This window comes from Doryrhamphus excisus, chromosome 11, assembly GCF_030265055.1.
Source record: "Doryrhamphus excisus isolate RoL2022-K1 chromosome 11, RoL_Dexc_1.0, whole genome shotgun sequence".
Taxonomy (NCBI): domain Eukaryota; kingdom Metazoa; phylum Chordata; class Actinopteri; order Syngnathiformes; family Syngnathidae; genus Doryrhamphus; species Doryrhamphus excisus.
Genome location: NC_080476.1, coordinates 19434592 through 19461353, shown reverse-complemented (window position 1 = coordinate 19461353; position 26762 = coordinate 19434592). Strand labels below are relative to the sequence as shown.

General features: G+C 39.7%; 1 protein-coding gene across 2 annotated transcripts in view; it reads left to right on the top strand.

Annotated features, from left to right (window-relative positions):
* The window catches only part of LOC131138558 (neural-cadherin-like), a 148022-nt gene that overhangs the window by 18165 nt on the left and 103095 nt on the right, over positions 1-26762 (top strand). For both annotated transcript variants that reach the window (XM_058087570.1, XM_058087571.1), the window contains exons 2-3: positions 23253-23450; positions 25320-25545. In XM_058087570.1, coding sequence (XP_057943553.1) covers positions 23253-23450; positions 25320-25545 — 424 coding nt within the window. The remainder of the gene's footprint in view (positions 1-23252; positions 23451-25319; positions 25546-26762) is intronic.

Below are 26762 nucleotides of genomic sequence, written 5' to 3'. Positions count from 1 at the left end.
ACGTGTTTGAGACCCCTGTTTTAACACTTTAATGCTGTAATTGTGACCTCATTGTACTCTTTATTGGAATCTTTCAAGTCTACAAAGAAAGTTTTTTTTTTTTTTAATTACCACTTCCACACGGATAGGGAGGATGACTATTAACAGTTATTTAACCTTTAACATGAACATGAATCAAACATAATAATTTTTTTCCGGGTACATGATACCATACAGCATCCATATCAAACATTAAACTTTCATATCAAGGCGGGGGGCCTCAAACTAGTGTCCTGCGGGCCACATTTGGCCCGCGGGCCACGTGTTTGAAACCCCTGTTTTAACACTTTTGTACTCTTTATTGGAATCTTTCAAGTCTACAAAGAAAGTTGATTTTTTTTTAACATGGTTTCTCAAACATGCGGGCCGCGGGCCAAATGTGGCACACAGGACACTACTTTGAGGCCCCTGCGTTACACAAATAATTAATTGTTATGAAATTATTTGTCAGTATTACGGATTGGTGTCACGTTGCATTTCGACTCATGCGGTTTCTGAGCTGGGGACCAGACTTAAGTGGACTATGTAAATCCTCCTCTGGCAAGGCAGCTTTATTGACATCATTTTAAGATGCCGGTAGTTACAAAAACGGCTTCGTGGTTAGCTTGATAATTCCCGATAAGATCTCGACAATAGTGTTTACACACTGCAGCACGGCACGTTCCCGGATGCAAGGTCCAGATCCTTAGCGGTCCGTATAAAATAGGGGGGTCACGGAAAGGTCAGCATTAAGTGCTGGAGCATGACTTTAAGAAGGACCGAGGCTACATGAGTCAAAGGTGGACTAACCTGCAGGAATGAGAAATGTAGGAACGAAGGTAGAGAGCACAAAAAGATGGAGTGAGAGCGTCAGTTCCGGGAAGATGATAAGGAAAGGGCATTCCGATTAGTCCCGGGAAGACGTACGGCGCTGATGACAAGTCAGCTTGGTGAAACATAATTTGAAGTTTCTCAGAGGGCAGGAAAGACAAACTCTTGGTACGGGGACGGATCAGATGGATGGCAGGGCGGGAGCGTAGGAGGAAATAGAAAGGGCAACGTGTTCCATGCTATTTGTCCTGGTATTGGTGTGGGGCAAAGAAAGGGTGACGGGGGGAAAAAGAATGCCCCCCCCCTCTGAAAATGCTTGCAGGTAAACAAGAAAAAATATTTAGTCTAAAAAAAAACATTGACTTTTACCGTCTTTAGCATTTTTAGCATTAGCCTTAGCCTTATTATTAGCATTAGCATTAGCATTAGCATTAGCATTAGCATTCACATTCGCATTCGCATTCGCATTAGCATTATTATTAGCATTAACATTAACATTAGCATTCAAATTAGCATTAGCATTAGTATTAGCATTAGTATTAGCATTAGTATTAGCATTAGCATTAGCATTCGCATTCGCATTCGCATTCGCATTATTATTAGCATTAGCATTAACATTAGCATTCACATTAGCATTAGCATTAGCATTAGCATTAGCATTGGCATTATATATATTATATTGATACTTTGGAATTCCATACTGCGAAGATTTTTTTTTAAAAGCGGTTCTTATTGGGTGTTGGTAAAAAACACGGACTGCGTAATTCCGAAACCAATCCTTGCAAATCCAATCAGAATTTATTTAGACGGCGGTCCGTAGTCCACAGTCCATGTTTTACCCACACCCAATTCTGTATTGTTCATATTGGATGTTAACCAAGACAGTGTACGCAAACCAAGGCATGTGAAATGTAATATGTCAAACAGCAGATTCCACACAACGCACATTTCACGGTGGATTCCATGGAAAAACCTCCACAGCCTTCCCTGTCCCTGTTTGATTTCCTTTGTCTCGTTTAGTGTAGAAGACCTTAAGAGGACTGCAGCAGGCCTCGGTTCCTGGTCCTGATCGTTAATGTGGGGCAGTGGCGCGTGTCTGTATGTGTTTCCGCGGCACGCCCCGGCGCCGCGTCGTTAGCGGTGCCAGGCTATTCCGTCCTGCTCGGCACATCGTAAGGCTGCACACACCATATGGTGCGACTGGATGGTAGAATTAAACCGGGAATTAAACAGGAGATAGCGAGGAAAAGCATCCGACAAATTTGGAGCTCGCTTTACTTCGAGTACTAAAACCGACGTTTCAGACAAAGTACAAAAAAGTCCCGCGTAAACCTTGTCAGTATTCCGGTTTAACGCGTTTAATCCTCTATTGCTGATTTGCTATTGTTGACGTTTGACAGTGACCACAGGATGTACTAGAACAGGGGTCTCAAACACGCGGGCCCGCGTGACACTAGTTTGAGAAACCATGTGAAAAAAAAAAATCAACTTTCTTTGTAGACTTGAAAGATTCCAATAAAGAGTACAAAAGTGTTAAAACAGGGGTTTCTAACATGTGGCCCGCGGGCCAAATGTGGCCCGCATGACACTACTTTGAGGCCCCCTGCCTTGATATGAAAGTTTAATGTTAGCGCGCCCCCCGCGCAAGTTTGATATGGATGCTGTATGGTATCATGTACCCAGAAAAAATTATTACGTTTTAATTAATGTTCATGTTAAAGGTTAAATAACTGTTAATAGTTATCCTCACTATCCGTGTGGAAGTGGTAAGTTTTTGGCTATTTAAGTTTAAAAGAAATAACTTGGAGGCTACCGTTTAGGTCGCTAAATATAACTTTTTCAGTGCTTTGGTTTCGATTTTCTACAAGAAAAGCTCTGATGAAACAAATACCTCAAATATCTTAATTATGTTAATTAATTATTTCTGCACAAAATAAGATGAAAAATAAACAAATCAAGAATAAAGAAAATCAATCAATCAGTAATAAATAAATATAATAATAATATAGTTGGTGGGTAGACAAATTAATTAATTTTCAGATTAAAATAAACAAATCATTATTAGAGCCCTGTAGACATGACAAAACACGACTATAGTCACATTTATACTTTTTTTATTTACAACATATTGCGCAACTGCAGCATCTTGAGACACATGCTAACTTGCAAACTAGATTGCTCGCGACCTAAACGGTAGCCTTCAAGTTATTTCCTTTCAACTTAAATCGCCAAAAACTTACCACTTCCACACGGATAGTGAGGATAACTATTAACAGTTATTTAACCTTTAACATGAACATTAATCAAACGTAATAATTTTTTCCGGGTACATGATACCATACAGCATCCATATCAAACTAACATTAAACTTTCATATCAAGTCGGGGGCCTCAAAATAGTGTCCTGCGGGCCGCATTTGGCCCGCGGGCCACATGTTTGAGACCCCTGTTTTAACACTTTAATGCTGTAATTGTGACCTCATTGTACTCTTTATTGGAATCTTTAAAGTCTACAAAGAAAGTTTTTTTTTTTTTCAAAAAAATTACCACTTCCACACGGATAGGGAGGATAACTATTAACAGTTATTTAACCTTTAACATGAACATTAATCAAACGTAATAATTTTTTATCTGGGTACATGATACCATACAGCATCCATATCAAACATTAAACTTTCATATCAAGGCGGGGGTCTCAAACTAGTGTCCTGCGTGCCAAATCTCGTCCTGCGATTTTACTGCATCGAGAAATGTCAAAACTCGCCGCATTAAGAATATTCCCGGTCAAAGTTCAATCGGAAAAGCTTTCAAAATGTTTGTGTTCTGTGTAAACAGTCGCCCCCCCCCCACCCCCCCCACCCCCACCCCGGGGGGTGCAGCAACTCCGATCATTCTTGAGCTCAGTTAATTGGACCTTGGGGGGGTGCCAAAGGTTGCCAAATGCAACACCAAATAGATAAATAAACACAACATATCCCGACACCGGCTTCAATTTCCCATCGGTGTATTGTGGACAAAAGGTGGGAAGAACCGCTGATTCATTGCCGTGCTTAAAGATGTCCTATCTGCCCCCCCCCCCCCCCCCCACGCGTACCCCCCCCTTATCTGGGACTTTGGAAACTGACAGCAACAGTCCGTCACGGCCTATTCCGTGACATACAAACGGTTGTTTAAAAGGCAAAACTCTTTCAAAGCTCTTGCTTTAATCAATAACACCCAATCGATGCCCCCCCCGCCCCCCCCCCCAGGGGGAAATGCCACCAAAAGGCCGTGCAGCATGCTAAGCTAAAGCAAAAGTGTTATTATAAAAAGGCTATCAAGACTTTATTCGTTCACTACAGCAGTGTCGAATCACGTAATCACGTCACCCCCGGGGGCCATTCCACTGGGCGGCTCAAAGCAGTAACATGGTCACATGGTCACATGGTCAGGAGATGTTAGCTTCATTGGCTAATCCAAATTGTCCATAGGTATGAATGTGGGGGAGAATTGGGGGTGTCAAAGACAGCTGGGATAGGCTCCAGCATGCCCCCACCCTAGTGAGAATAAGGGGCATAGAAAATGGATGGGTGGATGGATGACGGTACGATGGGATGACGGTACGATGGGACGATGGTACGACGGTACGATGGGATGACGGCACGATGGGACGACGGAATGACGGTATGACGGTACAATGGGATGACGGTACGGCGGGACGATGGGAAGACGGGATGACGGTACGATGGTACGACGGTATGACGGTACGATGGTACGATGGTACGACGGTATGACAGGACGATGATACGACGGTACAATGGTACGATGGGTTGACGGAATGACGGTACGATGGGATGACGGTATGACGGGACGATGGGAAGACGGGATGACGGTACGATGGTATGATGGTACAACGGTACGACGGGACGATGATACGATGGTACAATGGTACGATGGTACGATGGGATGACGGAATGATGGTACGATGGGATGACGGAATGATGGTATGACGGTATGATGGTACGATGGGATGACGAGATGACGGTACGATGGTACGATGGTAGGACGGTACGACGGTACGACGGTACGACGGGACGATGATACGACGGTATGACGGTATGACGGGACGATGGGAAGACGGTACGATGGTACGACGGTACGACGGTACGATGGTACGACGGTACGACGGGACGATGATACGATGGGACGATGGTACGATGGGACGACGGTATGACGGTATGATGGTACGATGGGAAGACGGATAACGGTACGATGGTATGATGGTACGATGGTACGATGGGAAGACGGGAAGACGGGAAGACGGATAACGGTACGATGGTACGATGGTACGACGGGATGACGGAATGACGGTATGATGGTACGATGGGACTATGGTATGATGGTACGATGGATAACGGTACGATGGTACGACGGTACGACGGGACGATGATACGATGGTACGATGGTACGATGGTACGATGGGACGACGGGATGACGGTATGACAGTACGATGGTACGATGGTATGATGTCCTACCAACACAGAGATGGCCGAGGGTGGAATTGAACCCTGGTGTCCTCGCCGTGAAGTCTGCGCACTAACCACTCGACCACTGTGCAGCCAAGTAATTTTTATTAGTAAATTTTTTTTCCTTAAAAAAATTCTTAATCAATTACAATCATATGTAAATTAGCTTAACTAAGCATATTATTGATTTATTAAGTAATATATTTCTGATAATATTTATTATGAATATTTTGTGTTTTGTAATTGATTCATTTGATTTACATTTCTTGTATGGATAAATGCTTTTTTGATTTTGATACATTTTTCAAATGAATAACTAAAAGCGAAGTAGCTTAAAGCTAGCGGTTGAGTCATTGACTCACTCAGCTTGTCAAATTTGGATTTAGCGTCAAATTCCAAATATATTTACTGTAAATCCCTCTTATGGCCGTTACTTCAAAACATAGTATATTCATGTGAGTGACTAATAAAAATGTATTTCAATTGCTCTCACCTCTACAGTACGAGTCCAATATTATCCTTCATATTCGTCGCTATGACAACGCATCATAACGGAATAAACCATGCGGCGGTTTTAATAGCGAATCCGTCGGTAAACATTGATCTAGTTTAATCTTGCCGGGTCGCTAATGACAGGAGATGATGGTCCTCACAGTACTGCTCAGTGGATTAGTTGTCTAAATGAGGACTTTATCCTCATCCTCGCCTCTTCCGCCATTCCCCGTAAGCCAGACGTCAGCCGCACGATGATGCACGGCACAATGCACGCGGCTTAACCAGCATGCACCGGGGTGTTTTTTGTGTACAGTTTGAACCTACTAAGTGCAGAGCAGACAAAAAGGGGGCCGACCACGGTCCCGTGGGTTTGCTAGCGGGGCATCCATGCGAGCGTACGGTGTTTTAAGTCGGAGGAACGCTTTTAGAGACGGCGCTTCCCGTCTTTCGCTTCACGCCGATGCGTGCGCGGCGTCCGGCACACGCTTGCTTATTAGCACGACAACACACATGCTGTTCGGGGGCTGGGCGGATGCCACGTTTGGGGGTGCACTGAGCAAACAAAGCAAAGTTCTGCTTACAATGATGGATTGGTTGTGTTGTGGTACACTGTGTGTACTGTGTGTACTGTGTGTACTGCGTGTACTGCAGTCGGTGCTTTCTTCTTCTCTGTTTATGTTGGCTTGCTTCTATTTGTTTCTATATGTTTAAGACAGGGCTGCACGGTGGTCGAGTGGTTAGCGCGCAGACCTCACAGCTCGGAGACCAGGGTTCAATTCCACCCTCGGCATGCGTGGGTTTTCTCCGGGTACTCTGGTTTCCTCCCACATTTCAGAAAAAACATGCTAGGTTAATTAGCCACTCCAAATTGAAAGAGGTGCAGAATGTGGAAGATCTAGAAAGCTGGGTTAATGTTGCTCTGCTGTTTTCGTGGATGTAAAGGTCAAAGATCCTCAAAATGACGGGAACACTCTGCTGTTTTTAAGAACGTACTATTCAAAGATCCTTTATTAAGATCCGTTATTATGAAAGTAATGGTCAAAGATCCTCTGAACATCAGGAGAACTCTGCTGTTTTTAAGATAGTAATGGTCAAAGATCCTCGAAACGACAGGAGCACTCTGATGTTTTTAAGATAGTAATGGTCAAAGATCCTCTAAACGACAGGAGCACTCTGCTGTTTTTAAGATAGTAATGGTCAAAGATCCTCTAAACGACAGGAACACTCTGATGTTTTTAAGATAGTAATGGTCAAAGATCCTCGAAACGACAGGAGCACTCTGATGTTTTTAAGATAGTAATGGTCAAAGATCCTCTTAACGTCAGAAGCACTCTGCTGTTTTTAACATAGTAATGGTCAAAGATCCATAAACGTCAGGAGCACTCTGCTGTTTTTAAGAAAGTAATGGTCAAAGATCCTCTGAACAACAGGAGCACTCTGCTGTTTTTAAGATAGTAATGGTCAAAGATCCTCTAAACGACAGGAGCACTCTGGTGTTTTTAAGATAGTAATGGTCAAAGATCCTCGAAACGATAGGAGCACTCTGATGTTTTTAAGATAGTAATGGTCAAAGATCCTCTAAACGACAGGAGCACTCTGCTGTTTTTAAGATAGTAATGGTCAAAGATCCTGTAAACGACTGGAGCACTCTGATGTTTTTAAGATAGTAATGGTCAAAGATCCTCTAAACGTCAGTAGCACTCTGATGTTTTTAAGATAGTAATGGTCAAAGATCCTCTAAACGACAGGAGCACTCTGCTGTTTTTAAGATAGTAATGGTCAAAGATCCTTTTAACGTCAGAAGCACTCTGATGTTTTTAAGATAGTAATGGTCAAAGATCCTTTTAACGTCAGAAGCACTCTGATGTTTTTAAGATAGTAATGGTCAAAGATCCTCTAAACGACAGGAGCAATCTGCTGTTTTTAAGATAGTAATGGTCAAAGATCCTTTTAACGTCAGAAGCACTCTGATGTTTTTAAGATAGTAATGGTCAAAGATCCTTTTAACGTCAGAAGCACTCTGATGTTTTTAAGATAGTAATGGTCAAAGATCCTCTAAACGACAGGAGCACTCTGCTGTTTTTAAGATAGTAATGGTCAAAGATCCTCGAAATGACAGGAGCACTCTGATGTTTTTAAGATAGTAATGGTCAAAGATCCTCAAAACGACAGGAGCACTCTGATGTTTTTAAGATAGTAATGGTCAAAGATCCTTTTAACGTCAGAAGCACTCTGATGTTTTTAAGATAGTAATGGTCAAAGATCCTCTAAACGACAGGAGCACTCTGCTGTTTTTAAGATAGTAATAGTCAAAGATCCATAAACGTCAGGAGCACTCTGATGTTTTTAAGATAGTAATGGTCAAAGATCCTCGAAACGACAGGAGCACTCTGATGTTTTTAAGATAGTAATGGTCAAAGATCCTCGAAACGACAGGAGCACTCTGATGTTTTTAAGATAGTAATGGTCAAAGATCCTTTTAACGTCAGAAGCACTCTGATGTTTTTAAGATAGTAATGGTCAAAGATCCTCTAAACGATAGGAGCACTCTGCTGTTTTTTACATAGTAATGGTCAAAGATCCTCTAAACGACAGGAGCACTCTGCTGTTTTTAAGATAGTAATGGTCAAAGATCCTCTAAACGATAGGAGCACTTTGCTGTTTTTAAGATAGTAATGGTCAAAGATCCTCTAAACGACAGGAGCACTCCCCTATTTTTAAGATAGTAATGGTCAAAGATCCTCTAAACGACAGGAGCACTCTGATGTTTTTAAGATAGTAATGGTTAAAGATCCTCTAAACGACAGGAGCACTCTGATGTTTTTAAGATAGTAATGGTCAAAGATCCTCTAAACAACAGGAGCACTCTGATGTTTTTAAGATAGTAATGGTCAAAGATCCTCTAAACGACAGGAGCACTCTGATGTTTTTAAGATAGTAATGGTCAAAGATCCTTTTAACGTCAGAAGCACTCTGATGTTTTTAAGATAGTAATGGTCAAAGATCCTCTAAACGACAGGAGCACTCTGCTGTTTTTAAGATAGTAATAGTCAAAGATCCATAAACGTCAGGAGCACTCTGATGTTTTTAAGATAGTAATGGTCAAAGATCCTCGAAACGACAGGAGCACTCTGATGTTTTTAAGATAGTAATGGTCAAAGATCCTCGAAACGACAGGAGCACTCTGATGTTTTTAAGATAGTAATGGTCAAAGATCCTTTTAACGTCAGAAGCACTCTGATGTTTTTAAGATAGTAATGGTCAAAGATCCTCTAAACGATAGGAGCACTCTGCTGTTTTTTACATAGTAATGGTCAAAGATCCTCTAAACGACAGGAGCACTCTGCTGTTTTTAAGATAGTAATGGTCAAAGATCCTCTAAACAATAGGAGCACTCTGATGTTTTTAAGATAGTAATGGTCAAAGATCCTCGAAACGACAGGAGCACTCTGCTGTTTTTAAGAAAGTAATGGTCAAAGATCCTCGAAACGACAGGAGCACTCTGCTGTTTTTAAGATAGTAATGGTCAAAGATCCTCGAAACGACAGGAGCACTCTGCTGTTTTTAAGATAGTAATGGTCAAAGATCCTCGAAACGACAGGAGCACTCTGCTGTTTTTAAGATAGTAATGGTCAAAGAGCCTCTAAACGACAGGAGCACTCTGCTGTTATTAAGATAGTAATGGTCAAAGATCCTCTAAACGACAGGAGCATGCTGCTGTTTTTAAAATAGTAATTGTCAAAGATCCTCTAAACGACAGGAGCACTCTGATGTTTTTAAGATAGTAATGGTCAAAGATCCTCGAAACGACAGGAGCACTCTGCTGTTTTTAAGAAAGTAATGGTCAAAGATCCTCGAAACGACAGGAGCACTCTGCTGTTTTTAAGATAGTAATGGTCAAAGATCCTCGAAACGACAGGAGCACTCTGCTGTTTTTAAGATAGTAATGGCCAAAGATCCTCTAAACGACAGGATGTTTTTAAGGTATGAATGTGAGTGTGAATGGTTGTTTGTCTATATGTGCCCTGTGATTGGCTGGCCACCAGTCCAGGGTGGACCCCGCCTCTTGCCCGAAGACAGCTGGGATAGGCTCCAGCACTTATTGTGACCCTTTGGAGGAAAAAGTGGTAGAAAATGAATGAATGAATTGTGAAAAAGCCTGATGTTCGAATCCTGACTGAGTGGTTGCAATGCCCCCCCCTCCCACCTCATCCCCCCACCCGACAGTAGCCCTACTTTGGAGACGGAAACGTAGCTTTGGAAAACCAAGTGAAGCTCCAAATAAATCTTATTTCCCGCAGGGAAAAGAGTAAGGAAGGATTAAGTTTAGAGAGAACAGAAGCAAAAGGAAAAAAAAAAGATGGCAGTTATTGAAATAAGACTTGAAAGCATGATGCTCTCTTTCATTCCAATCCGGAATTCATCCCATCCGGAAAAGGTGCTCGCCTCAAACAGGCTTTCACCCGGTCATCTGTCTCCATCAGGAGCCGTCTCGGAGCGTCGGTGTGCTGGAGAAGCCATCTTTCTGCCTCTTTCTGGCGGCCATGATGGAGAGGTAATTTCACTGTTGTGGCAGCGAGGCGCTAATGCTAACGTGGGCGAACACATGACGGGATGGGAAAGAACCCGGGATTCAAACAGAGACCTCCTGATACTGAGCCCATTTGTACGGAATATATGGGACCTTGGTTTTGGGACACCCAAAAATAGGAACCTTGGTTAATGTCTGTTTTGGTTAACAGTTTTTTCAGTTAACATTGAAAATTGTCAGCCAAATTTTGCATTGTTTTTCTTCCAATTAGAATCTTCCGGATATTGGAAGTAAATTCCAAAGTTTATGACTTCATTCCGAGTACGTTCCAAATGTTAAGGTACATTCTTACCGAATACCGAATAGTTTCAGCACGCTAAATAAATTCCAAGTTGGAAAAAAACAGCATTCACAAGGAATTCCAACTGCATTCTAAATATTCCAATAGCATTCCAACAACAATCGGGAAAAAATCGGCTATGTCAGAAGGCTGAAGCCAAAATGAATAAATCATTGAAGTCATCGTATTGGAAAACTGGTTCCCTGGGTTCGGAAAAACGCTGGGCCGCATCAGGTTTTCAAAAAAAAAAACAAAAAAACGCATTTATTAAAAACAAAAAAATTAAATTATATATATTATATATTATAAAAAATTAAATAAAAAATAAATTATAGATATTATAATTAAATTATAGATATTCTCAAATATCTTAATTTTTATTTTTCTGCACAAAATAAGATGAAAAATAAATAAACAAATCAAGAATAAAGAAAATCAATCAATCAGTAATAAATAAATATAATAATAATAATAAAACGGCAAATAATAAAAACTTAAGAAACCACATATAGTTGGTGGGTAGACAAATTATTTTTTTCAGATTAAAAATCACAAAGCATTATTAGAGCCCTGTAGACATGACAAATAGTCACATTTATACTTTTTATTTACAACATATTGCGCAACTGCAGGGTCTTGAGACACATGCTAACTCGCAAACTAGCGCGCTAGCGACCTAAACGGTAGCCTTCAAGTTATTTCCTTTCAACTTAAATAGCCAAAAAAAATTACCACTTCCACACGGATAGTGAGGATAACTATTAACAGTTATTTAACCTTTAACATGAACATTAATCAAACGTAATAATTTTTTTCTGGGTACATGATACCATACAGCATCCGTATCAAACATTAAACTTTCATATAAAGACAGGGGCCACAAAGTAGTGTCCTGCGTGCCACATTTGGCCCGCGGGCCGCGTGTTTGAGACCCCTGTTCTAAATGGTTGCTAATGGAGAGTACACCCTCCGCAACCGATCATCAATGGTTGGAACGTCGGAACGTCGCCTCCTGCTGTGGTACCCCGGGAAATAAGAGTTCCACAGAGCACCCCCCCCCCCCCCCCCCCCGAATGACAAAAGCACCGTCAGTGTCAGCCAGGCCCCCCAAAATCTTTCAGAGACTCGTCTTCTTCACTGGAGTGTGAAATGATTTTAGCTCCCTGCTCATTATAGGATTTTAGAATGCATTATAGTTGGGGCTTTTATGGTGTGCCGCCGCATTAATTCAATTTGCCCCATTCACACGTTGGTATTATCACGCTCGGTTCACGCTACACGGCGAGGAAGCCTCCCGGCATCGAACCCCCGGCCTTATCTCGAACCGATATGAACTACACTACCCAGCTACATCAGGCTCCTCGAACCAATCAGCCTCCTGCAAGGCCTTTCCGTATCTTAAACATTCATTCATTTTCTATTGCTCCGGTCGTTTAGAGGATCTTTGACCATTACTTTCTTAATAACAGCAGAGTGCTACTGACGTTTAGAGGATCTTTGACCATTACTTTCTTAATAACAGCAGAGTGCTCCTGTCGTTTAGAGGATCTTTGACCATTACTTTCTTAATAACAGCAGAGTGCTCCTGTCGTTTAGAGGATCTTTGACCATTACTATCTTAAAAACATCAGAGTGCTCCTGTCGTTTGGAGGATCTTTGACCATTACTATATTAAAAACAGCAGAGTGCTCCTGTCGTTTGGAGGATCTTTGACCATTACTATATTAAAAACATCAGAGTGCTCCTGTCGTTTAGAGGATCTTTGACCATTACTATCTTAAAAACAGCAGAGTGCTCCTGTCGTTTAGAGGATCTTTGACCATTACCATCTTAATAATAGCAGAGTGTTCCTGTCGTTTAGAGGCTCTTTGACAAGTACGTTCTTAAAAAAGCACAGTGCTCCTGTTGTTTAGAGGATCTTTGACCATTACTATCTTAAAAACATCAGAGTGCTCCTGTTGTTTAGAGGATCTTTAACCATTACTATCTTAAAAACAGCAGAGTGCTCCTGTCATTTAAAGGATCTTTGACCATTACTATCTTAAAAACAGCAGAGTGCTCCTGTTGTTTAGAGGATCTTTGACCATTACTATTTTAAAAACATCAGAGTGCTCCTGTCGTTTAGAGGATCTTTGACCATTACTATCTTAAAAACATCAGAGTGCTCCTGACGTTTAGAGGATCTTTGACCATTACTATCTTAAAAACTTCAGAGTGATCCTGTCGTTTAGAGGATCTTTGACCATTACTATCTTAAAAACATCAGAGTGCTCCTGTCATTTAGAGGATCTTTGACCATTACTTTCTTAATAACAGCAGAGTGCTCCTGTCGTGTAGAGGATCTTTGACCATTACTATCTTAAAAACAGCAGAGTACTCCTGACGTTTAGAGGATCTTTGACCATTACTATCTTAAAAACTTCAGAGTGATCCTGTCGTTTAGAGGATCTTTGACCATTACTATCTTAAAAACAGCAGAGTGCTCCTGTCGTTGAGAGGATCTTTGACCATTACTATCTTAAAAACATCAGAGTTCTCCTGATGTTCAGAGGATCTTTGACCATTACTTTCATAATAACGGATCTTAATAAAGGATCTTTGAATAGTACGTTCTTAAAAACAACAGAGTGTTCCCGTCATTTTGAGGATCTTTGACCTTTACATCCACGAAAACAGCAGAGCAACATTAACCCAGCTTTCTAGATCTTCCACATTCTGCACCTCTTTCTGCAGCTTTTCCATGAATTTCCTGCTTCCCATTCAAAACAATCAAACAATTAATTTATTCCACCCACAGTTTTCCTACACGGACACGGACCCTGGTCGCAATCCCAAAGACTTCCGGGTTACGTAGGTCCCCAAATGCAGCCCAAATAAGGAAGACTGGATAACATTGATGTCAGTAGAAGTTGTTACTAATGTTACTAATTGTTACTAATTACACTAATTACACACAGTGTGACACACACACGTACATTATGGTGTGTACACCAAGTATAAGGTGTGTGTATCCGTTGGTGCACGAGTGTAATGTTTGAATCCCTGAGTGCTAATTATGCGCAGCGAGTGTCTGTTTCAGTAGCCGCGACTTTATTCGACGACAAATGAAAGCATGTGACACAATCACATCTAATTATGTATATCACAGATATTTGTGAAGATGTAGCACTTGACTACTAATGCAGTACTTCTCTGCATGTAACCTTGAATACGTATGTGTCTGGTACTGCAATCATGTCCAGGTCCAATTCTGTATGTGACTGTCAATAAAAAGAGAAGGAAGAGGAGTTTACAGCCACAAAAAGGATAAGTTCATATGCGTAGGCTAGTTCAGGGTGGCTGGGAATATTGACATTCATTCAAATTATTGTTTTTTTAAGGTATTCAATTCATCGCAACTGGGCGATGGTGTCGCAACTCCTCGTTGGACACCAAAGCCTTCCTGTCTGGACTTCCTGTCTCCTTCTTTAGAAGATAAATAGATTGGATCTTGGATCTTCTCAGACTAGAGCTGGATGCTCCGTCACACAGCATGTGTAGATATGCCAAGAGGTCATAATATATTAGAGAAACAAACTGCATCTCAGAAAAGTCAAGTCAATTCAAGTCAATTCAATTTAAGTCAATTCAATTCAAGTCAATTTAAGTCAATTCAAGTCAATTCCAGTCAAGTCAATTTAAATCAAGTCAGTCAATTTAAGCCAAGTCAATTCAAGCCAAGTCAATCCAAGTCAATTCAATTCAAGTCAATCAAATTCAAGTCAAGTCAATCAAATTCAAGTCAAGTCAATCAAATTCAAGTCAAGTCAATTTAAGTCAAGCCAAGTCAATTTAAGTCACTTCAATTCAAGTCAATTCAATTTAAGTCAAGTCAACTTAAATCAACTCAATTTAATTCAAGTCAATTCAATTCAAGTCAATTCAATTTAAGTCAATTTAATTTAAGTCAAGCCAGTCAATTTAAGTCAAATCAATTCAATTCAAGCCAATTCAATTTAAGCCAAGCCAAGTCAATTTAAGTCAAGTCAATTTAAGCCAAGCCAAGTCAATTTAAGTCAAGTCAATTTAAGCCAAGCCAAGTCAATTTAAGTCAAGTCAATTTAAGTCAAGTCAACTCAACTCAATTTAAGTCATTGCAATTTAAGTCAAATCAATTTAAGTCAAGTCAATTTAAGTCAAATCAATTCAAGTCCATTCAATTTAAGCCAAGTCAATTTAAGTCAAATCAATTCAAGTCAATTCAATTTAAGTCAATCTATTTAAGTCAAGTCAATTTAAGCCAAATCAATTTAAGTCAAGTCAAATCAATTTCAGTCGCGTCAACAGAGAAGGAGCGACAGTCAAACATGCCAGGAATACTAAAAGGTGTAAGAATAAGTCTTGAGTCGGGACTTGAACATTTCTACTGAGGTAGCAGCTCTAATATCAGGAATATCAGGAAGTATGGCATTCCATAATGTTGGAGCCCCAACAATGAATCTTGTCGACATCCAAATCCAATAATGTCACAGACTTCTGATATTTTTACTACGGCTGTCTGACTAGCATCTAACCCAGACGTAGTATTTTGAACACACATTTTGCCTTTAAGGATGTACTTTATGGAGGTACTTTGGTTCAGTTAACTGGGGGGGGAGGGGGGGGGGTTCTGACTACGTGCCCATAAGGTAGGAAAATAATGATCCCTTTTAATGCCAAGTGCTCATAAAAAAGCAATGAAAGAGAAGATCTACGGCCTCTTGTCCACCTGTTGCATCCGTCAGGAGTGTCGCTTACAGCGAAGGAACACTTTCCCGATGACCGATCTGCTCTCGTCTGTCTGTGAACGCACCGATGTGCAGCTTCCCTCCCACGCAGACTTTCTCTTTCTGTCGACCTCGTCCACCTGCAGCTTCAGCATCTGGATGAGTTCACGCTCATGTCGGCACTTACTGCTGCTGCCGCAACCGAAATAGAAAAGTTCTCTCAGCCGGCAGACATCCGACATTCCGGAACGGATGGTTTCGATTTTCTACAATAAAAGCTCTGATAAAACATTCCACTGTTCTCAAATATCTTAATTTTTATTTTTCTTCACAAAATAAGATGAAAAATAAATAAATCAAGAATAAAGAAAATCAATCAATCAGTAATAAATAAATATAATAATAATAATAAAAGGGCAAATAATAAAAACTCAAGAAACCACATATAGTTGGTGGGTAGACAAATTATTTTTTTCACATTTTTTCACACAGCATGTGTAGATATGCCAAGAGGTCATAACATAGTCGAGAAAAAAAAACTGCATCTCAGATTCGCGATATAGGTGGAAAAGTCAAATCAATTCAAGTCAAGTCAATTTAAGTCAATTCAAGTCAGGTCAATTCAAGTCAATTTAAGTCAAGACAATTTAAGTCAAGTCAATTTAAGTCAAGTCAACTCAAGTCAATTCAAGTCAATTCAAGTCAATTCAATTTAATTCAAGTCAATTCAAGTCAATTCAAGTCAACTCAATCCAATTCAAGTCAATTCAATTTAAGTCAATTCAAGTCAATTTAAGTCAATTCAATTTAAGTCAATTCAAGTCAAGTCAATTTAAGTTAAATCAATTTAAGTCAATTCAAATCAATTCAAGTCAATTCAATTCAAGTCAAATCAATTTAAGCCAAGTCAATTTAATTCATGTCAATTTAAGTCAAGCCAAGTCAATCCAATTCAAGTCAATTCAATTTAACTCAATTCAAGTCAAATCAATTTAAGCCAAGTCGATTTAAGTCATGTCAATTTAAGTCATGTCAATTCAATTTAAGTCAAGTCAACTAAATCCAATTCAAGTCAATTCAATTTAAGTCAATTCAATTTAAGTCAATGTAAGTCAATCCAAGTCAATTTAAGTCAATTCAATTTAAGTCAAGTCAATTTAAGTTAAATCAATTTAAGTCAATTCAAGTCAATTCAAGTCAATTCAAGTCAATTCAAGTCAATTCAAGTCAATTTAAGTCAAGTCAATTCAAGTCAATTCAATTCAAGTCAAATCAATTTAAGCCAAGTCAATTTAAGGCATGTCAATTTAAGTCAAGCCAAGTCAATCCAATTCAAGTCAATTCAATTTAACTCAATTCAAGTCAAATCAATTTAAGCCAAGTCAATTTAAGTCATGTCAATTCAATTTAAGTCAATTCAAGTCAATTTAAGTCAATTCAATTTAAGTAAAGTCAATTTAAGTCAATTCAAGTCAATTCAAGTCAATTCAAGTCAATTCAAGTCAATTCAAGTCAATTTAAGCCAAGTCAATTTAAGTCATGTCAATTTAAGTCAAGCCAAGTCAATCCAATTCAAGTCAATTCAATTTAACTCAATTCAAGTCAAATCCATTTAAGCCAAGTCAATTTAAGTCATGTCAATTTAAGTCAAGTCAATTCAATTTTAATTCAAGTCAAATCAAGTCAATTCAAATCAATTTAAGTCAATTCAATTCAATTAAAATGAACAAAGCATTATTACCCCCTGCCCCTGCGTGTTTTGTGTGCAGGTCTTTAACAATGATGTCACATTGCTTATGTTTATATGTTATGATTATATATATACATATATACATATACTGTACGCGGTGCTTTATCATCGAATTACAGGAAATAAGCTTCATTGAACACAAACAGACATGGAATGAAAAAGAAAGCATCCTCAGCAAAACACCACCTTTGAATAAATCAGTTGTTTTTCTTTATTTCATATCTGAAAATGAAAACAAAAACAACTTTTCACATTCATCAGGGAGACGGTCAACGACGTGACGTGCCAGGATATTACAAATTGTACACCCTGATGGCGGAAATCAGAGGCTGTCAAAGGAAAGATGACAAATAATGGCAGGAACATACAGGAAGCAACGTGTCTTTTATAGATCATATTTACAGGAAAAAGGGGTGCGGGATATGACGCGTTAACGATGCTAAATTATTTATTTCATGACATTCAATCTCTTATGGCAGCACACGGGGGTACAATGCAACTTTATTCTTTTCATCTTTCATCTAATTGGCTCATCCATAGCTGCAGAGATGACTAAACGACTAAACGAGCTTGGGTGTCTCGTTTTACATTACTGCTAAATATGAACTCTTTTGCTCTTTAAAGTCATTTTCAAAAGAAATTAGGCGCATTTTTGTATCAAAATAAGAAAAACAAGACATTCTATTGTATTCTATACACTAGATGAGGGGTCTCAAACATGGGGCCCACGGGCCAAATGTGGCACGCAGGACACTACTTTGAGGCCCCCGTTTGATATGTTTGATATGTATGCTGTATGGTATCATGTACCCGGAAAAAAATATTACGTTTGATTCATGTTCATGTTAAAGGTTAAATAACTGTTAATAGTTATCCTCCCTATCCGTGTGGAAGTGGTAAGTTTTTGGCTATTTAAGTTTAAAGGAAATAACTCGAAGGCTACCGTTTAGGTCGCTAGCTGTCCAGTTTGCGAGTTAGCATGTGGCTAAAGACCCTGCAGTTGCGCAATATGTTGTAAATAAAAAAAAGTATAAATGTGACTATAGTCGTGTTTTGTCATGTCAACAGAGCTCTAATAACCATTACCATTACCAATACCATTACCGTTATCAATACCATTACCAATACATTACCATCACCATCACCATTACCATTACCATTACCAATACCATTAACAATACCATTACCAATATCAATATACCATTACAATACCAATACCATTACCAATACATTACCATCACCATTACCAATACCAATACCATTACCATTATCAATACCATTACCAATACATTACCATCACCATTACCATTACCAATACCAATACCAATACCAATACCAATACCATTACATTACCAATACCATTACCAATACCATTACCAATACCATTACCATTATCAATACCATTACCAATACATTACCATTACCATTACCAATACCATTACCAATACCATTACCAATACCAATACCAATACCATTACCAATACCAATATCAATATACCATTACAATACCACTACCAATACCATTATCAATACCATTACCAATACATTACCATCACCAATACCAATACCATTACCATTATCAATACCATTACCAATACATTACCATCACCATTACCAATACCATTACATTACCATTACCAATACCATTACCATTACCATTACCAATACCAATACCAATACCAATACCAATATCAATATACCATTACCACTACCAATACCAATGCCATTATCAATACCATTACCATCACCATTACCATTACCATTACCATTACCATTACCATTACCAATACCATTACATTACCAATACCATTACCATTATCAATACCATTACCAATACCATTACCATCACCATCACCATCACCATCACCATTACCATTACCATTACTATTACCATTAACAATACCATTACATTACCAATACAATTACCAATACCATTACCATTACCATTACCATTACCATTACCATTACCATTACTATTACCAATACCATTACCAATACCATTACCAATATATTACCATCACCATTACCATTAGGGTTTTACCTTTAGACTTGGAATGGACTTTATTGTCATTATATAAGATGTACTTGACTTGACTTGATGACGTGACTTGACTTGATGACTTGACGTGACTTGACGTGACTTGACTTGATGACTTGACCTGACTTGATGACTTGACTTGATCGTCACCAAAATATTAAGTCATAAAGCTTTGGTTTCTGTCTTTTACAGTATATTTCTTATCCTTTGACAATATTCATCAAGTGGATCGTTCTTCCTTACGAAGTGGATGATGGCGCTTAAATTGCACCCACCGCCCCCGTCGACATTTAGCAGATACCATCTGAGTATTGATTCGATTTCTCAGCCTCGGCGATACAGCGGCTATTTATCTGAAAAAGGAAACTATCGCCAGATCCGACCCGGAACTTTTTTCCCCACTACGGAGCAACTTTAAAGATAGATTAATTCTTTCCCTTTGCTTCTTCCTCCGCTTGTTATTATCCTTCTAACAATCCCTTTAGGAGCTGTCACACACTTTGCAGCGATTATGTTTCTCTTGTGAACTCTCCCGAGTGCAGCATACGGTATTTCCCATCCAATTCATCCCAACCGGAAGCTAGTTAAGACATGTAATATTAGCATCGTTTTTTTTTTTTTAACAGCATTTGAACCTACATTGTGTTCTGCGTCCTTGTGGTGTATTAGAGCAATGTATTAGTGCTTTGTTGAGGTGTTGTATGCTCATGTTGAAGACGTGTTGCAGTTTTATGTGCATATTTGGAAGTAGCTGGACCACGTGGAACCAATGTAGACCTAGCATCTTACAGTGGCTCTTCTGAAGGTCTTACATGTGTATTTTTGTTATTTTATAAAGTTTTAGGATTGATCATTACGGAATCTTTCCGAATGACATTTCCGAAAACAACGGTATACATGGAAAGGAATATTCCAATACATACGCTGCTATAATCCAACAGAATAGTCAACAGGGCATGCCCAGTAAAACATAAACATCAACATCATGTGATACCGACTTCCCGGAGTTTTTCTTCCACTTGTTGGAATAACTCCGTATTCCCAGTTTTTCCTTCATCCAGTCTTGAAATTTAGTTCGGATCCAAAACAAACTTTGCTTAGCAGTCTAGTGCAGATTACTTGCCTCCATTTTGACCCCTGACCGGGTCATTTTTGACCCACTTATGGAAGGTTGGGGTAGTACCACAAAAACAAAAAATTCTTAAAATTTCTTAAAAATGTGAACGGCATGATATCAAAAACATGTTTTTTGAGGAATACCTGGAATATGAAATGATAACAATTTTTCATTACAAAGATATTTCAAGAAAACAACCTGACCGGGTCATTTTTGACCCACTTATGGAAGGTTGGGGTAATAACACAAAAACTAAAATTTCTTAAAATTTCTTAAAAATGTGAACGGCATGATATCAAAAACAGGTTTTTTGAGGAATAACTGGAATATGAAATGATAAAAAATTTTAGTTACGAAGGTATTTCAAGAAAACAACCTGACCGGGTCATTTTTGACCCACTTATGGAAGGTTGGGGTAGTAACACAAAAACTAAAATTTCTTAAATTTTTTTTTAAATGTGAACAGCATGATATCAAAAACATGTTTTTTGAGGAATACCTGGAATATGAATTATAAAAAATTTTCATTACGAAGATATTTCAAGAAAACAACCTGACCGGGTCATTTTTGACCCACTTATGGAAGGTTGGGGTAGTAACACAAAAACTAAAATTTCTTAAAATTTCTTAAAAATGTGAATGGCATGATATCAAAAACATGTTTTTTGAGGAATACCTGGAATATGAAATGATAACAATTTTTCATTACAAAGATATTTCAAGAAAACAACCTGACCGGGTCATTTTTGACCCACTTATGGAAGGTTGGGGTAGTAACACAAAAACTAAAATTTCTTAAAATTTCTTAAAAATGTGAACGGCATGATATCAAAAACATGTTTTTTGAGGAATACCTGGAATATGAAATGATGAAAATTTTTCATTGTGAAGATATTTCAAGAAAACAACCTGACCGGGTCATTTTTGACCCACTTATGGAAGGTTGGGGTAGTAACACAAAAACTAAAATTTCTTAAAATATATAAAAGATAAGTTAAAATTTTTACCAAAATCCTACAAATTTGCAGGACCATGCGTGCTGAATCACGACTGCACGAGGAACCACTCCAGTTTTGTCAGTACGTTGTAGTACTAATACTACATACTGTCCAGCACGGTACTGCCCACAGGTGCTGGTGTTTCATGGTTGTAAAAGTAAAAGTGGAGCGAGCAATTGAACGAAGGCACTATTTCTGCAGTGCTATGATCTGGTGTCCATGTGGCATGAAGAAACGTCAGATGAGACGCCAAGCAGTTCAGCAGGCCATCTGCTTCAACCCAGAAAAGAAGCCGCCATGTCGCCGCATATCACATGCAGAGACGCATGCCTGCAGCTTGATACCTGATTGGGCTGATTAGCACTCTAGTCTCCATCTTCTTCTTCTTGCTTTTTTCGCTAACCGCTAAGTCACACACCAGCTTACAGGTGAGCGACCCAAAGGCTAAAGGTAAATATGGCTATGGGATTCCCAATCCCATTATGTAAAAGGTTTCCTGCGTGTGGTTGGAGGCTATATATGTACTTTTAATCCACTTTTTAATCCACATGCTGTCCCTGGAAAAACACTGGCCCTCATTCATGAACTGCTACTTCTTAAAATCCTACTTACTTTCAAGAACCATGTATACATGGACCCGAATGTTCCAATTGCATTCGGTTTATTTGCTCAAATAATGAACAAAATGACGAATAATTATCATTTCATATTCCAGGTATTCCTCAAAAATCATATTTTTGATATCATGCCGTTCACATTTTTAACTTATCTTTTATACATTTTAAGAAATTTTAGTTTTTGTGTTACTACCCCAACCTTCCATAAGTGGGTCAAAAATGACCCGGTCAGGTTGTTTTCTTGAAATATCTTTGTAATGAAAATTGTTATCATTTTATATTCCAGGTATTCCTCAAAAATCATATTTTTGATATCATGCCGTTCACATTTTTAATAAATTTTAAGAAATTTTAGTTTTTGTGTTACTACCCCAACCTTCCATAAGTGGGTCAAAAATGACCCGGTCAGGTTGTTTTCTTGAAATATCTTTGTAATGAAAATTGTTATCATTTTATATTCCAGGTATTCCTCAAAAAACATGTTTTTGATATCATGCCGTTCACATTTTTAAGAAATTTTAAGAAATTTGAGTTTTTGTGTTACTACCCCAACCTTCCATAAGTGGGTCAAAAATGACCCGGTCAGGTTGTTTTCTTGAAATTTCTTCATATTGAAAATTGTTATCATTTCATATTCCAGGTATTCCTCAAAAACATGTTTTTGATATCATGCCATTCACATTTTTAAGAATTTTTTGTTTTTGTGTTACTACCCCAACCTTCCATAAGTGGGTCAAAAATGACCCGGTCAGGTTGTTTTCTTGAAATATCTTTGTAATGAAAATTTTTATCATTTCATATTCCCGGTATTCCTCAAAAATCATATTTTTGATATCATGCCGTTCACATTTTTAAGAAATTTTAAGAAATTTTAGTTTTTGTGTTACTACCCCAACCTTCCATAAGTGGGTCAAAAATGACCCGGTCAGGTTGTTTTCTTGAAATATCTTTGTAATGAAATTTTTTTATCATTTCATATTCCAGGTATTCCTCAAAAAACATATTTTTGATATCATGCCGTTCACATTTTTAGGAAATTTTAAGAAATTTTAGGTTTTGTGTTACTACCCAAACTTCCATAAGTGGGTCAAAAATGACCCGGTCAGGTTGTGTTCTTGAAATTTCTTCATATTGAAAATTGTTATCATTTCATATTCCAGGTATTCCTCAAAAAATATGTTTTTGACATCATGCCGCTCACATTTTTAACTTATCTTTTATACATTTTAAGACATGACAGCTGTCACTTTGTGTGCCCTTTCCTCCAGGCCCCGACTGGTACCTGAACAAGGTGAAGCTGACAGTCACTGATGTCAATGACAACGTCCCGGAGTGGAATATGAAGCCTTACCCGTACCAGGCCGGCGTGTCGCCTGATGCCCCTGCGGGGACCTTTGTTTACCAACTCCAGGCCCTCGACGGGGATGAGGGCCTCGGCGGAGAAGTGGAATACTTTTTAGCTGATGGTAAGATTTCATACGTTGAAAAGTAGCTCGACACGCCGCGGAGCCGTGGGAATAAATCCAAGTCGTCAGGCCCCGGCACCGTCACTCAGACCGCCAGCCCCGGGCGGTCACACAATCATTCATGCGTTCATACGCATGATGAAGGCGTCCATTAGTTTTTTTGTCTCTTTCACAACATCTATCTCGACTCCAGAGGCCTTTCACACGTTCTCTTGTCGTACATCGGCGGCTGCGTTTACGTCGGCCTCCGTTTGTCTGACACGCAGACAATCCCAAAAAAACATACTTACTGTGTTGGAAGTGGGCCAAACCGCTAGACCCCCTGGTGGTTTTCGGGGGTAGAGATTTGTCGGCATGTCGGGGGGGGCGGGGGACGGGGGGGTGTGGGGGGGTACTAATCTACCCGACGGGCTTTTACAAAACACTACTGACTTCCCTCTGATTTACATTAGTCCATTGCACAGCTCCCCGATGCGAGTTCAAGCATAATTGCCAAAGGACACCCGTGCCCCCCCGTGAACCCCCCCCCCCTTCCATGCATGCTCACAACTACTGTAAGTACCAAGGTCTTCTTCAAGCAGCGTACGCCAAATACTTTTTCCTCTTCAAAGCAATTCCAACCATCCAAGATCATTTATTTAACTCTGATTATGCGCTCGGATCCAAACGCCTCCAGAGGACGACAATCAGCCAGGCAAGGAAGTCTGACCCCGTTTGAAGCTTCACCGCAGCCACAGATTGGCATTGTTTGTTGACATTAGCTGGGGAAATACTACTACTGCAAAGGAGTATTTTATTCAGAGTGGTACATCAAATTGTGTTTTCATATTTCTGTTTGGGCCTCCGCATATATTCCGGTTTTCTTCCCACATTCCAAAAACATGCTAAGTTAATGTTGCTCGGCTGTTTTCATGGATGTAAAGGTCAAAGATCCTCATAATGACAGGAGCACTCTGATGTTTTTAAGAATGTACTATTCAAAGATCCTTTAAACGACAGGAGCACTCTGATGTTTTTAAGGATGTAATGGTCAAAGATCCTCTAAACAACAGGAACACTCTGCTGTTATTGAGAAAGTAATGGTCAAAGATCCTCTAAACAACAGGAACACTGCTGTTTTTAAGATAGTAATGGTCAAAGATCCTCTAAACAACAGGAGCACTCTGCTGTTATTAAGATAGTAATGGTCAAAGATCCTCTAAACGACAAGAGAACTCTGCTGTTAATAAGAAAGTAATGGTCAAAGATCCTCTAAACGACAGGATCACTGCTGTTTTTAAGATAGTAATGGTCAAAGATCCTCTAAACAACAGGAGCACTCTGCTGTTTTTAAGATAGTAATGGTCAAAGATCCTCTAAACAACAGGAGCACTCTGCTGGTCTTAAGATAGTAATGGTCAAAGATCCTCTAAAACACAGGAACACTCTGCTGTTTTTAAGAATGTACTATTCAAATATCCTTTAAACAACATGAGCACTCTGCTGTTATTAAGAAAGTAATGGTCAAAGATCCTCTAAACAACGGAGCACTCTGCTGTTTTTAAGATAGTAATGGTCAAAGATCCTCTAAACGACAAGAGAACTCTGCTGTTAATAAGAAAGTAATGGTCAAAGATCCTCTAAACAACAGGAGCACTCCGGGGTTTTTAAGATAGTAATGGTCAAAGATCCTCAAAAACACAGGAACACTGCTGTTTTTAAGATAGTAATAGTCAAAGATCCTCTAAACAACAGGAGCACTCTGCTGTTTTTAAGATAGTAATGGTCAAAGATCCTGGGGGTGTCCCTAATTGGTGGTATCCAAGCCATGTTACGTGGATCATCTTCTTCTTCTCCGCCTGACAGCCTTGTGTGTGTTTCTTCTCGCAGGAGGTGACGGCTGCTTCGCCGTGGACAAGAAAACGGGCCGGGTGTCGAGCACGGGCCACACGCTTCAGAAGGCCAGAGAGTACTTGTTAAGCGTAGTGGCCATCGACGGCTTGGGCGGGCGCAGCCCCCCCGCGATGCTCTCTGTCATCGCCGGAGTCCGAGCGCCGCAGTTCAGCAATACGAGCTACTCCATCTCCATACCAGAGAACACGCCTGAAGGACAGCCGTGAGTACAGCATGTGTAAACAGGAATGAATTATGGTCTGACGCACGCCAGCAACATCGTTATTTTCCACCGCGGTCATGCTCCGCCTCGTCGCGTCGAGAAAAGCGAAAAGCAGCAGGAAGATGTGCTGATGTTGCTCTTTGACATTTTTAGGTATAAGAAGAAATTAGGAAAACAAAAAAAAAAAAAGATTTTTTTTTTTTAATTCAATTACATTTTCAGAATTAATTCATGAAAAACTGTGATTAATCTGATTAACATTTTAATCATTTAACAGACAAACAAGCATTCCCAACCACATTCATATTCATTCATTCATTAATTTTCCTAGTTTTGCCTCAAGAGGGTGGCAGGGGGTGCTGGAGCCTATCCCAGCTGTCTTCGGGTGGGCGAGAGGCGGGGTACACCCTGGACTGGTCGCCAGCCAATCACAGGGCACATATAGACAAACAACCATTCACACTCACATTCATACCTATGGACAATTTAGAGTCGCTAATTAACCTAGCATGTTTTCGGAGAAAACCCACGCATGCACGGGGAGAACATGCAAACTCCACGCAGAGATGTCCGAGGGTGGACTTGAACCCTGGTCTCCTAGCTGTGAGGTCTGCGCGCTAACCACTTGACCACCATGCAGCCCATATCATTATTAATATTATTTTTCATTCATTCATTTTCTACCGCTTATCCAAACGAGGGTCGCGGGGGGTGCTGGAGCCTATCCCGGCTGTCTTTGGGCGAGAGGTGGGGTAGGTACACCCTGGACTGGTCACCAGCCAGCCAATCACAGGGCACATATAGACAAACAACTATTCACACTCACATTCATACCTATGGACAATTTGGAGTCGCTAATTAACCTAGCATGTTTTTTTTTGGAATGTGGGAGGAAACCGGAGTACCCGGAGAAAACCCACGCATGCACGGGGAGAACAAAAAGAGATGTCCGAGGGTGGAATTGAACCCTGGTCTCCTAGCTGCGAGGCCTGAGCACTAACCACTCGTCCACCGTGCAGCCCACATCATTATTATTATTATTTTTCATTCATTCATTTTCTACCGCTTATCCAAACAAGGGTCGCGGGGGGTGCTGGAGCCTATCCCAGCTGTCTTCGGGCAGGCGAGAGGCGGGGTACACCCTGGACTGGTCGCCAGCCAGCCAATCACAGGGCACATATAGACAAACAACCATTCACACTCACATTCATACCTAT